This window comes from Siniperca chuatsi, linkage group LG12, assembly GCF_020085105.1.
Source record: "Siniperca chuatsi isolate FFG_IHB_CAS linkage group LG12, ASM2008510v1, whole genome shotgun sequence".
Lineage (NCBI taxonomy): Eukaryota > Metazoa > Chordata > Actinopteri > Centrarchiformes > Sinipercidae > Siniperca > Siniperca chuatsi.
In genome coordinates, this window is record NC_058053.1 from 15,755,975 (window position 1) to 15,768,734 (window position 12,760).

General features: G+C 41.4%; 1 protein-coding gene across 4 annotated transcripts in view; it reads right to left on the reverse strand.

Annotated features, from left to right (window-relative positions):
* The window catches only part of LOC122885512 (dedicator of cytokinesis protein 9-like), an 87,573-nt gene extending 75,047 nt beyond the window's left edge, over positions 1-12,526 (reverse strand). For 3 of the 4 annotated variants that reach the window (XM_044216713.1, XM_044216712.1, XM_044216702.1), the window contains exon 1: positions 12,095-12,526. In XM_044216713.1, coding sequence (XP_044072648.1) covers positions 12,095-12,211 — 117 coding nt within the window. In that variant the 5' untranslated portion in view covers positions 12,212-12,526. The remainder of the gene's footprint in view (positions 1-12,094) is intronic. The other variant, XM_044216711.1, reaches the window with a different exon arrangement.
* Between the last annotated feature and the right edge of the window lie 234 nt (positions 12,527-12,760).

Sequence of the window (12,760 nt, forward strand, 5' to 3'; positions counted from 1 at the left end):
TACAGGAAAATGTTTTGTAATCAAAGCAACAATGTTGGATGCAGAGTTGGGACAATATGATGTCATACAGTAAGGCGAAATTGTTCAACCAGCTAAGATTTGGCATACCATTTATACTTCTCCCTTTAATATCTCTAGGTGTATTGGACCATTGCAGGCAATGATGAAAATCAATGATTATGACAATATTGGATTTCAATATGATTTTTGGATCAAAGTGATCTGCCTTAATTTGGTGGATCAGCCAAAAATAGACATTCCTATCTGGTTATTTTATCTATAAACCACTTCTCAATTATCTTCCAATACCATTGATATTGCAATACAAAATTACAAATACAAAATAAAAGGATTTTATCCATATCTCCCACTCCTATTGGAATAAATATACATACAAATATGCTCAAAAAGTGACCTGAAATCATGAAGTCTCATTTGCATGTGAATACTAATTTGTACCTTAAAACACCTTTAGTTACATGCATACATTTAATTGTTCACAATACACAGTCACAATAAACTTGCACTGCATTTACACATTAAAAGACTTGAGTCATTATTATGAAAAGAAAATCTGTGGTAATCAGTGCTTTATCAGCCATGTGGTTATTTTTGCCTCACACACATGGGATTGGCCTTGAAATGGATTAGAAAATCCAGGAATGGCACACCACCTTCTTCCTGTTGTAGCTACAGTTTGTTGGTACTGCCTCAGCTAACCAAGCTGTGCCCCGACACCCCTCTCTGAGAAGTCCCCACCCTTCCTGACGGAGGAAACCCATGTTATAGGATACAGCCCTGTTTTAGAATAGCTTGACTCGGACAGTCATTATTGAAATGCATATTTTGTCTCATGGCCTGTCTGTGTGTTGAATAGGCCACTTTTTATGTTAGGAACAGTGGCACCGCCTCAGTCCCTCATGCAGTAACACACAAAGTGCAGCACAACTCTCTCATGACAAAAAAAAAATTGTATTATTTGCTGCTGATCCCGTCTCTGTTGTTGGCATTTTGTGAGATTTAATACCACAATGAGTAGTGTGGCTGCTATAGCAACTAAGATGGATTTGACATTTTTGCGAGTCTCACGCACTTGAGAAAGCGTCAGTAAAAAAATGGAAAAATGGATAATAGCTGCAATTAGAACCAAATCAGATTCCATCAATCCAAGTCAAAAACAGGCCAAGACGTTTGTTAGAGTCATGTAAGACGTGAGAGTGAAATATTTAGGAGACAATGTCAAAGGAATTTCAAATAAAAGCACTTTACGACCAGCACAAACATTTCCGTCATATTTTGAGAAACACAGTTATTGCGGCTAATCAGATGGGTGTAGTAAATTCAGTAAACTGCTCCGTGAGTGGGGGATTGTGTCTTTGGCCTTTAAAGACTGAGTGGAGACTCTAAAAGGAGATTAATTCAAGTCAGGGATACTGACATACATGCAGGGTGTCATACAACATAACGTGAGGCCGAATGTCAACAGTGCACTGTCCAGGGTCCAGGATCTCTTTGTTTGCCTCCATCACAAACAAGTTTGATTAAGAGCAGGCCTTCAGGCGCACAGCCACACTGCTGCTCCTCCATAAACACCACACAGCTGACTTTATTTATCCATCCAGGCAAGGGACAGTGCCACTGCATAGTGCACACTCAGTACAATCCTGCCTCCTAATGCTAAGTCCCTGAAAAACAAACAGGGAGCAAACAAAAACAAAGCCTCAAGGAGAGCTCCGTCTCTACTGTATGCACAGGCTTTGACAGAAAAACCAAACACTGGTTACCGGGGTCACATGATTTCCTACTGCGTAAGACTTTCATTTATGTCTTCAAGCTATTATACAGTTTTCCTCCCTCTCATTTTTCTGAATGTCAGCTGATATAATAGCAGATGAGGGATTTTTTTTTTTAAGTAAAGGGCCCATATCTCAGTGAATTTGTCGCTTTAAACAGAACTCATTTGTTTAGTGTAGGCAGAGAGTGCACAATGGGCTTGTTTCAGCTTTCAAAGAAAAAAAAAAAAGAGCTCAGCGTTTCATGTAAATTTTTCTTGAATGGGCAACTACAGCAACGCATCAAGATTCCTTTTACATCCGACAGCTTGTTTGAACTTTGTATTGTAAGTGCTTAGTATTGCACAGAATGTCTTTGCCAGTGGTACAGTACATTTACTCAAGTATTGTACTTGCTACAATTATGAGGTACTTCTACTTTACTTAAGTAATTCCATTTTATGCCACTGTATACTTTTAATTCACTACATTTCAGAGGGAAATATTAGATTACTACATTTATTTGACAGTAAAAGTTACTAATAACTTTTCTAATCTGAATTTAAAGCATATAATGAGCTTATAAAAAACAATGCATTGCTAAAGATTAAACCAGTGGATCCCAGAGTTTTTGGCTCAGGAGTTCCACCACAGAAAGATTTCCCCTCTAAACATCTCAGATGTTTTTACAGTTTACAGTTTCAGGCCCAAATAGGTAAAATTATCTAATACTATTTTGCAGTAAAAGCAAAGATTAGAAAAAAAGACTAAAAAATGAAAACAAATTTGTGTAGCAGAATTTACATACCCTTTTAATGATCTCACGACCCTCCAGATTTATCTGGTGATCAACTGAATGGTTCCTGACCCCTAGGTTAGGAACCAATGGACACCCAACTCTAAATAACTGTATAAGTAGTTAGAACTAGCTCCACCTTGATCAGTTACAACAGTAAAATGCAACTTACGCATTAATGCATCAGTGACAACAATCCAACAATGTGATAAATGATAATGTAGTGGCACAGGGGACATTTTTCTGCAAAATAAGTACTTTTACTTACTTACTTTTGGTTCTTTTTGCTAATAATAATAATGTAGTCGGTTTTTGAATGCAGGATATTTACATTGTTGTATTGTTACTTTTTCTTAAGTAAAGGATCTGAGTTTCCACTAGAAATTTAATAAATTTTTCACCATGTCAGAAGTCTGTCTAATCTGTTTTTTCAAGTTTACATAAAAATCCAAAGGTGAGATGCAAACCCTGCCTCAAAGCCACCCAGTTCTGCCTCCTGTAGGTTATGCCCCTCCCCCTCATCCCCTCTCTGGTCTACAGTGTGTCAGAGTGAGGAATGCCAGCTATGCAGCCGGCCTGGTGAAAAGTCATTAGAGTTTATCCCCGCTGGCTGTGGCAGGTCTCATCCACACACTGCACAGTGCACAAAGCCATAAGAATGAGCGCTGAGAACTGCAGAGATTTTAGACTTTAATTAAGCTAACAGCATGCACTGTGGGAAAGAGGGAAACATCATAGGGAAGGGTTAACTTCACATTGAGGAGCCTCTGACTTATCTATTTACCTAATGATGCATTTACCCGCCTCTGCTTTGGTGAATTTGGTGGATTCAAATAAGTGCCCTAAACTTCCAGGGAAATCCCAGTTGAACAATAACAAAGTCAGTAATAACTTTCGCTTTCATCTCTGCAGTCTGATAGCAGTTAGACAGCAGCACAGGGCAGGAATTTTATGCAGATCCCCAAACACATTTCAACTCCAGTGAAAAACACATCTAATATTTGCCTCTCCTCTGCCTCAAATGATACTTGAATTGTAAATGTTAAAACACGCCAGTATTCTCCATTGGCTTTAAATGTTAATACAGGAAACAGCTTTTGTATTGGCTAATTGTACACTAATCCATCCCTCTGTGTGACACAACAGCTACTGATCCTGGTATGATCTGCGTAGCGAGTGTGAATGGGAGGTCAGTGACCACAACGAGGCAGAGGGAGAGACATGGTGTTCAAAGCAGATTAACCTACTGAGAATGGGCTGTTCGCTTGCCACTAAATCCCGGGAATCACATCAGTAACACAGAAGAGTGAGTGATATAAAACAAACAGGTGCAAAAAGAACACAAGAAGTTAAGTGTTTTCTTATAGCTAGCCATATTCTAATGTAGATATGCTGGATGACTGGGTTTCTGTTATGAAATTGTTCATTAAAGGAGGAAAAAGTACACACTCACACACATATAAGCCAAGTATTGAAAATCTAACAAGAGTCTACAGCCATGCTAGCAGCTCTGTGAGGCTAAACTAAGGCACAGTGGTACTTTAAGCTAAATGCTAATATAAGTATGCTAACATGCTCACAATGGCATTGCTAACATGCTAATGTTTATTAGCAGGTAATGTTTACCATGTTCAACATCTTAGTTTAGCGTGTTAGCATGCTAACATTTTCTAAATAGCATTAAACACAAAGTACACTTAAATCTGATGGGAGTGTCAGTCCTTTTGCACGTACTTGGTCATAAACCAAAGTATTGGACAAATAGAAAGTTTGACCTGACGCGCTACACTTTCACTAATTACAATTCAACCTGAGGGGGACCTGGATGTCTGTACCAAATTTGAAGGCAAATCGAATAGTTGTTGAGACATTTCACTAAAAATCACAAATGTGAACCTCATGGTGGCACAAGAGGAAATGTCAGGGGATCACCAAAGTTTTTAGAATTCATCCTCTATGGACCATTAACATCTGAACAAAATTTAATAGCAATGCATCTAATAGTTGTTGAGATATATTTTAGTCTGGACCAAAGTGGTGGACAGACCAGCAGAGTCAGCCATAGAGAATACCCCTAGCATGGCTAAAAATAACACAAGTTTGACCTTATGTTTAACGTTATCAAAGTTCGGAAGGTTCAAAGTACTGGAGTGTAGCATACATCAAAGAATTAAGTCAACGCCACACTCATCAAACACAAGAGTGAACCACTCAGAGGAGAGGGCAAATCCTGTAATTGGCAGTGATTCAAAAATGGAGAAAATGCCATCCATTGAGAGGAAAAAATAATGACATGGTTAAGAGTGTTGGCGTACAGCGTACTCTCCAATCTCTTCTGTCATGGTAACAGCCGTGTTCCCACAATTACAAGTTAATGGTCAGTTGCAGTGAAGGATGGGAGGGAAACGTTACTTTTATAGACAAATCAAGGAGGATCAGAGAGTAAATACACCTCACAAAAAACACACAAGGACTTAAAAGGAAATGTGCTAGTCATTAGTCTGCTCTTTCTAGACATTTCTCTGTTAGCCAACATGGGTGTGTTGTTCAGTCTCCAGTCAGGAGTGTTGTAGTGCTTTTCAGGGCTTAATCCCATGAGCTTAATCTGTTGGCCGGTGCACGTGTGCACAGCAACGATTTTGCCTTTGGAGTTTTAGGCTTGACCAGTTTCACCCTTTGGCTAGTACTCTGGATGGCCTCTCGCAAAGCTAAAGAATCAGTGGTGGCAGGCAGAGCAGTATCCACCTACACTTGATGTATTTCTCTCATTCACTTGCTCATATGTGGGCTGATCCATGTAAAGGCCTGTTTGTAATGGCGCCATTCATATGACGATGTTGATAGCAGCTTGGGGCTATTGGGAAGTCTGCCATGCAGATCTGAAACTCCCTCGCAAGGCTCTGATGTAGAGGAGGCTATTATAAACATGGCAAAGTATTAGTGTAAATTGCATCTACATTTCAAAGGTTGTTCTCAATATAAGATATTTGTATGCAGATAGCAGAATTAATTGATTTAACCTACCCACTAGGTATAATGTTTACCATGTTCACCATCTTAGTTTAGCACGTTGCTAGGTGCTAACATTTGCTAATTAGCACAAAACAAAAAGTACAGGTGTGGCTAAGCGGATCATCATTAGTTTTGAATGTATTGCACAAACTGAAATTTTGACCTGATGATGATGCTAGATGAAACGTTAAGGGATCACCAAAGTTATATTGCAATTCATCCTGAGGGGAACATGAATGTCTGTTCCAAACTTTATGGCAATCCAACCAATAGCTGTTGAGATATTTTACTCTGGACCAGAGTGGTGGACCAACTGACAGACCCGACCGACGTTGTCATCCATAGAGCCACAGTGCTAGCATGGCTAAAAACTGGAGCACATCAAGACAAAGACCCCTGTTCAGCTGGATTTTACATTCTGCATGAAGATATCCAAGATGTGTCATAGACAATGATTCCAGAGTGGTTATCGGTTTACAGAGGAGGTCAAACTGGACATAATACCACATAATAATCATAGAGGGGGAAAAAAGCTACAGGAATTGTGACTCAGTACGTCCTCCACAGCTGCACTATAGGTGTGTGCCCTGCTGACTCAAAAATAGCAACCTCAATGGCCTCGAGGATGGAGGCAAAGCAATCCTCCACTTGATAGCTAAGCTGTTGATGATAATGTTCTGCAGTCATGGCTCCATTGCAGTATGTATGCCTCAACAGTGAGACATGAGAGGAAATTTAATACAGATTGATGTGCTGTAAATGTATGAAGGAGGGAGTTAGACAAAGCAGCGGTGGAGGCTTCCATAACAGTGGCCACCCAGCAGCTCTATTCTTCCACACTCTATTTGGATGGATAAGAGAGCGCGAAAACTAAACAAACTGTCAGAGACGCAGAGGTAGCGTTCCAGCCTTCAAAACAAACCTCACCTCAGCAACAAGACTTGACTAGAAAAATGTTTAAAAAGAAAGAAACTGCAGGCTAGAAACACCCTCATTATTGCCTTATGAAATATGATTGCTGGAGTCCTGTTGGATTAGAGGAATGTGTATGTTCTGAGGAGGTGAGTGTAAAACAAGTCCCAGAGTGTCATGCACTTGCTAACAGGAAAACACCCACTGGCCAGGCTCTTCAGCAGGCTGTCTCTGTGTTATGGTAACCTCTTCTGTGCTCCAAAGCAGCTCTGCTCTATCAGGCAGAACACTCAGACAGAGTGGGCGGTTTAACAGTGAGCCCTGCCTAAAACTTCTGGTCAGCCCAAATACAGCCACAGGAAACTGGCTCTATCTAGGAAAAGACAGGCCTCTGCTCTCCCACAAGAAGATGAAGGATAGGAAGTCATGGGCACTTCCTGTTCAGGCAGGCAGGATGGAAAGATTTTGGGAGACTTTGCTCATGGTGGCCATGAGCTTTATTCTGTTTTGAGATAAAAATATCAAATGTATAACAACTCTGAATACGGAAATGCCAATATAAAATGAGACAACTACATAACAACCATGAAATCTGTACATAGACATGGATCCCAGGGTGCAACAACTGCACCAAAAATCAATGGATTGCAGATCACATAGTACACAGATTTTTGATGGGGAAATATAGTTAAATACTCCCCTGTTTCCCACATTGAGCGAGGAAACTGTTAAATAATCTTGTGACGTGACCCCAAACCAAATCAGAAGGATTCTGTCTTGGCCCAAAATGTATTTTTAACACTTATTTTGACATATTGTTAAAATACATTCTGGCACAATGAGGGGTTTGTAAAAAACAGAGGTTGACTATCAGCTGTCCCAAAGAGATAAGTTCAATTCATGTCCATGATATTCAATCAGTTTGCTTTTGCACTGGAACAAATTCTGCCTGCCTGGCAATTGGATCATTTGAGTTGGCTTTGCTACTGCAGTATTTAGTGATGTGGACTATCCAGGGTCGGTCAGGGCTAGATGAAGGAAATCTTTTCAGTTTTTGACAAAGTTGTCTATATTATCTCGACCTTCATGTGCTCAGTTGAGGAATTCTCTCAAGCTTCCCACTCCAACTGCAAGAGCCCTGAGTGGCAAATCTGGTTTAGATTATAACCACAACTGCCAAAAGCCATGCAGACGAATTTTATTTGTGAGTTTGGTGGGTGTGTTTTATTTCTCACTATTCCTTGTAGCCTTCACTCCACAAGTCATGCATCACTGCTTATATCTGGGTCTTGTGGAGTTTAAATGTTTCCATTCTAGTTACTGTAAATTGTCTTTACACACTCAGTGCATTAACTTGAAAATGTTTACAGACCTTGTTTGCTTTTCCTTCTTGTGTCATGTGTCTTTAGATTCCAAGAGGGGACTGTAGCCAAATTACCCCATCCACCTGTCAGCTATACTGTACGCTGTAAACAGTTTCAACAAAAACTGAACATTATAACCTTCATGAAGGTAGGATTTATTACAGGACTGTTGTAATAGACTACTTTAGTTTTAGCTCTGTGTGCCTAATAAACAAGCAACCGAGTGTATAAGGCTCACTATTCAGGAAGATTAGACAAATGTGTGAAGGAGTATGTGAAGTTTGACAAACTCCATGGAGGGCTGCTGGCTGTTATGCAACATCAACATGACAGGGCTCCATGATTTATACATACAGAAGACACACTGAGGTGTTGGAAAGTTTGATGTGTTTTGTGGAATTTTGTACCAAATGGTATCAAAGTTTTGCGCTCCTCTAATCCACAGCATACGAGAGAGAGAGAGTCTCTTAATAGGTACATTGGTTACTAGAGCAGCCTCATTTATTATTGACCCATTCAGAGAACTCATCTGCTCTCCCATCTCCACCTCCCTGGGTTTGTTCTTGTAGAGTACCATTTACCATCACAGTAACAAAGGCAGCTTATGCACCCTTTTAGTCTGATACCATCAGGCCTTATAGTGACAGATAGACCGATAGAGGAATACAGAGGGAGGTCAAGCTGCTTAGGCCTCACACAACACTGACAGCTGAGGTAATCTTCTGACTGGCTCGGTCCTGCAGCGTATGTGACAGCCACCAGTGCCTGCTGCAAACACACAAGACGCAGCAGAAAAGTTGCTTTCTTTTCTTGCAGTTTGGTAGATCTTGGATAAATGATTCGTGACCAAACTTTATCATTCTACTCACTCGCCTCATCTCAGTTCTACAAGGTGAATCTGGAAATCTACTAAGCACATATTTGGTTAGTGTCATGACTAACAAATCTGGCTTCGCTACATGAGAGGACATGCCTTTAACTCTGCGAACAATCAAAGAAGGAACATATTCGAAGTTGAAAAAAAAAAGAAAAGTCCTTGACACACATCCTGAACAATACACAGAGCACACACCTGAGGTATCCCTGGGATTCCCACATCTTGGGAAAGTTTACAAAACCTTGAAAAAGCAGAGGTGTGCAGTTGTGGCCGATTATATCAGGAGGGCTGATGAAAGTAGAGAGTATTTTATTTTAGAATTTTATGCTGAAGGAGAGGCCACCATTTGTGCAGTGACCTCACCAAAATGTGACACTGCATCTTCTATGTATTACAGCATGAGCTCATTACTGGCGATGTTTGACTTGAGCAAACGCAGGCTATAAAATATAGCCTGTCATGTGATGGAGGAAGAAACGGCACAGGTCAGAAGAGGGAATAGAGATTGTAAGAGAAGGGAAATGGGGCGATTATATGCATCAAGGGAGGATGAATGACATCTGCTTGTTGATGTAGATGTAGTATCTAAGTTTAATTGGGTGAAACCACAAGACAGGAAATGCTGACCACCTGCCAAACAGATTAAGAAGCATCCAAATTGTCCATCGGCCATTTTGACAAGCACAAATACCCTTAAGAGGCGCAGAGAAGCTTGTCAAAGCAATTTAGTTTGCAAATTTGACTTTTTCTCACAATATTTAATGCCTAACCACGAGGCTAAGCAGCAACATGTGTGCTCTGTTGATGTTGTCCATGTTGTCAGTATTTTTATGGGTTTTTTTTCGCAGCACACATGAAACCTCCACTTTCCCCTCTGGTTGCATAGTGAGTCAGTGTGTGTATGTGTGTGTGTGTGTGTGTGTGTGTGTGCGTGCTGGCCATGGGCAGCTAATAGCATCACTCCTACATAATGACACCCATCTGCCGTACAGCTCCCTTGGGTCAGGCACATAGCAGGAACACTGAGGATGTGAGTACATCACCATTTGGTGGCAGGCAGTTAGGACTGTTGATTACAATTACACAACTGCCCCCAAGCTGCTTCATACACTGTATACACTAACTAAAAATTTCCAACTGCCATTGATTTGTTATATACCCATCAGCTGATACATTAATGACTTTTACATGCTGTTGAGTGCTGCAGACAGTTAAAAAAAAACCTCTTTACACACTCAACGATTTCTGTTGTAATTCCACACAAAGCAAAGTTGGAAAGGCAGCATCCTGTGTTGTATCGAAGTGCATCCCCAGCACTACAAATCCAAAGCTGATGACAGCCATCATGGAGCTAATAGTGTTCTTAGCATGCCTAAAGTGTGGAGAAACAGAGGGATGGCTCAGCTGAGGGCTCTGGCCTATTACAAGTCACTCTGCTCTCCACTCCAACAATAAACAAAGAGGCTCTGGCCAGTGTGTGCCTTCAATGCACAAATTGTTGGGAGAGGAAGAGAGCAGCACAGTGCACTTGACTCCAAAACAGAGTTGAGAAATTGCTGTGTGATCAGTAGGTCCAGTGTGTATGTACTATACGGTATGCTATAACGTAAATGAAGTAATGTGTTTCTGGGCGTTAAAAAGGAGAGAAAACAACAATCAGAATGGGTGACAACAGCTACAGTCCCCTCTTTATGTCCCTGGAACAGATCCCTCTATTCCTGCTGAAGTATTTACATGTTTCATGGAGGAATTAATTACAAGCTGCGTGGACAGTCGTCTGGTATACGGTCACATTCTTGTCCCACTGAGAAGCTTCAGCAGACACTTGAACTCAACAACACAGCCATATGTTCCCTTGGTGCCCCCCTTAGTGCCCACCGTATCATGGAAGGATTACTGAACAGGCCTACCGGGTACAGACTCAGGGCCCCTGGAGCAGAACCTCTGTACCGCAAAAAGACACAAAACAATCACAAAGAGATGCAAAATGAGTAGAAAGAGACTGGGGGTCTTGCTCCTATGTAGGAGGGATGGGGGGCCTTTTACATGTCTGTGTCCAGGAGGATTTCTCATAATACGTCCATGGCTGTAAGCTACTTGGAATAACAAATAGCAGCCACTTATTGATATTATTTCATATTATAATATTTATTAAAGTTGTTTATTTGTGGTTTATTTGTTACACTGAATAAACAATGTAACTATTAATAGTGGATTATTGTCAAAAACCACGGCTTTAAATGTGAGTCTTAACACTATTTTACTAATTTTACAAATGTGCCCCTGCCCTTTAAAACTGTCCCCCAGTCTGGTCCCCTCCATTCAAAAGTTTCTAAAGCCGCCCCTGCATATATCTGCCCATAAGTTTATCAACAAATGAACTGCCGGATGCCTGAGTTTCTACAAGTTAGTTCAGTCCTCCTTAGACATGTTGATTTCCCAACATGCATACTTGTATCTCCTTCTGCTCTTCTCACTCAGGCGTCTCTGGCAGTGCACCAGAGTGAGAATGAATAAATAATACGAAGGTGTGGTTGGATGTCTGGGATCCTGACTCAGGATTCCATTTCCCTGACAGAGAGCCTGGACGGTGTCCGTTTCGGTTACCTAGCAACTTCTTCCAGGAAAGCTGGAACAATCAGACGGAGCACCAAACACCCAACACACTCGAACACAACAAAAGGGGTAGACTCCTTTTTCCTCCTGAGCTCTGTGGAAAACTGATACTGAGGAGGTATACTGCAGGTCCTCGTCACCCAGATGTTCCAAAGTGGACGGTCTATTTCAGCATTATGTCACTGTCACTTTATATGTGTCTGGAGCATTAAAATTGAAGACACATGCTTTCCCTTTTAAGGAGCTATTATGTCATCTCAGTGCATCCCTATAAACTGATGCCCTGACCAAGTACAAACACCTTGATCAGGTACAGTCTCTTTACAGGCTCTTGAGGAAATAAGACACTGAAAGTGAAGTTAATGTGCTATAAAATACAAACAAGAGAGATAGTTGTCTTGTGCTATATATGCAAGAGTCCACCTCAAATTTTACTAAATCTTTCTGTTCCTGTCACACAAACACCACCTCATTCATTCTCTCCAAAACACTCTCTCCTTCTCACCTTTGTAGGTCAGGGTCACGCACTCATAATATGACGTAGTTTTTCACCCAGAAAGCCCACATGTGCGCCCACCCAACTGATCTAAAGTCAGTCGACTCTGTACTGAAAATGGGCTCAGGTGATTCCCAGGTCCGCAGCGGTTTAAACAGACATGATGACACTGACCGAGGTGGTATTAAGGAGGAAAAGGAGGAAGAGGAGGAAGAGGAGGGGGGGGGGGGAGTTTAGGTGTGTACTTACAATCAGCACGGACGTCCTCACCACCTCAGAGACACTTTGCCTGAGTTCAGCCGCCGTGCCAGGTTTACCCAGACCCCGCGTAAATCTCCTGGTCTCCGGATGCGTTGGAGTAGCCATCCTTGCGCACCACTTTGCATCAATGACCGTTCAATCCACAAGTTATATAAGCAAAGTTTAGAGGGAAATCATCGCCGGTTTCTCCGTTTCTCCGATCCCTGCTAGTGCGCACCACGACTTTGAAGCTGGCTCATGTTGTGGCGTTGATTCACGCCCTCATATTTGTCGCTTTTAAAAGTCAACGTGTGTTGCATTATTCCGGCGCCCTGCCTTCTCCCATCGTATTTATTGTTGCCATAATAAAGTATCCCCTTGAGAAGTGTTTCATTGGCCGTCCAGCGCCAGACAGGAGGTATATAATCTGGTTGCCTCCTCGGCGCACTCCTCCCCTTACCGGTTTAAAGGCCAGCCCACTCCTGGCTGTGCGTGAGCTGCTGGGCCTGGACTTTGGACAGCGAGCATCTACAGTATGAATGACTGAAACAATGTTTTCCCATTACCAAGAAAAGCCCAACTCTGGATATTACCTTTGTCCCTCTTGACATCTGAATAAACATAATGTTAAAGTAGGTTAATATCGATTAAATAAAGCTGGTTCACTGACATTAT